At 37.7% G+C, this 1,590-nt stretch overlaps 1 protein-coding gene across 1 annotated transcript in view; it reads right to left on the bottom strand.

Moving 5' to 3' along the window:
* FILIP1 (filamin A interacting protein 1) overlaps positions 1–1,590 on the bottom strand; it is a 179,316-nt gene that overhangs the window by 48,696 nt on the left and 129,030 nt on the right. The window contains exon 3 of the mRNA XM_008574281.1: positions 587–760. Coding sequence (XP_008572503.1) covers positions 587–760 — 174 coding nt within the window. The remainder of the gene's footprint in view (positions 1–586; positions 761–1,590) is intronic.

The raw sequence follows: 1,590 nt of genomic DNA, 5'->3' as shown, positions 1-1,590 counted from the left end.
GTTGCTAATACAATCTTGTACTAAAATGAAAAATAGAGCCTTATTAGAATTCCTTTCATCTTAAAGAATTGCCCTAAGCATTTCATTGGGATTTTGCCTCAATTACTGTATTTTAGCTACTCATATAAGACCATTTTAATTATGACAGTCTGTAAGATACCAAAAAAAAAAAAAATAGTGGCTTTATAACCATCAGTATCAATAATAAAATCAATTTAATTTTAGGTTACCAATTTGATAATCCTGACAACTCAAGGTTAAAACCGATTAGCACTTCAAATTTTTACACATCATTTCTTAGAGAAGTAAAAGAATGATACAGCATGAGAGCATGTAACTATCATAATCACATGGAAAAATACATTTCAGGCTTTAAGTATATTTAAGGAAAAGCTTCTAAAATTCTTATCATTGATATCTATGTACTATAATCCTTGAATTATTTAATTACACCTTAATTCTGTATTAGTATATCACAACAATGTTGCCTTTGAAAGAAAAAGTTAAAGCATGTAAATGGAAGAATGTGAAGCTCACTCTCTCTCTGATTCCTTTCTAGAGGGACTTGCCAGTGTCATGGTTTTACCTCTGAAATCGGTTTCTCATAGACATCTTCTCCTATGGACTTCTCCTGGGCAAGGATGGCATCTCGGTGCAGAACCCGCAGCACTTTCTCTGGCTCTGCTGATCCGTAATGAGCCTCCAGAACTTCAGGCTTGGTTTTCTCTGTCTTCAGCATGTGGATCACATCTTCTCTGGCCTGTAGTAGAAAGTGCAGCCAGGTCAGATGGTTGACAATGTAAATCACATACTGGACTCACAAAATCAATATGGAGCTTACTGAATGCATCCCCACCTCTTCAGGGCTATTGGCATATGCACTCCGTATTCTGTTATTTTTTACAAAAAGCAGATTGGCAAGCAGATACTCTGCTGCAGGTTGCTAGGAAGCAGACAAGGAAAAAAAGGGTTTGTGGTAATATTAACTACATAAAAATCGCCTTATATAAGTAGCGAGGATGGAGGTGGGGGGGAGGGAAGGGAGGGCTGGTCCTGGGATTCTCAACCCATTTCAGTGCACATGAGGTCAGTGACAATCTACAATTTACCAGTTTTCTACTTATACTCTCAATGTAGAATTCAAATCTGGTTTAAAATAAAACCCTGCTACTTCCATTCTGGTTGCAACTCCACGTATAATTGACAAACAGCCTTATTAGTGATTTCTCGTTTCTCATTGATTCATTTTGCACAGAAACATGGTTGGGAACTCGCATGGTACTGGGCTGGGTTTTTCAATCTAATATATTCATGCTGAAGAGGAAATTTTACCTGTTTAACATCCCAACTGCCAATCAGATGAGTCAGGTTGGTAGGGTCAGAGTTGTTCCTTTGGTTTCTTTCTTACCTGTTTAACATCCCAACTGCCAATCAGATGAGTCAGGTTGGTAGGGTCAGAGTTGTTCTTTTGGTTTATTTCTTTCTTTCTTTTTTTTTAATTTGGCAGCTGGCCAGTATGGAGATCTGAACCCTTGACTTTGGTGTTATAACATCACTTTCTAACCAGCTAAACTAATCAGCCAGCCCTGT

The sequence above is a fragment of the Galeopterus variegatus genome, unplaced genomic scaffold (genome assembly GCF_000696425.1).
Source record: "Galeopterus variegatus unplaced genomic scaffold, G_variegatus-3.0.2 Scaffold1027, whole genome shotgun sequence".
In the NCBI taxonomy this organism is placed as follows: domain Eukaryota; kingdom Metazoa; phylum Chordata; class Mammalia; order Dermoptera; family Cynocephalidae; genus Galeopterus; species Galeopterus variegatus.
The sequence above is the reverse complement of the archived record's forward strand: the minus strand, read 5'-3'. Positions and strand labels throughout refer to the sequence as shown.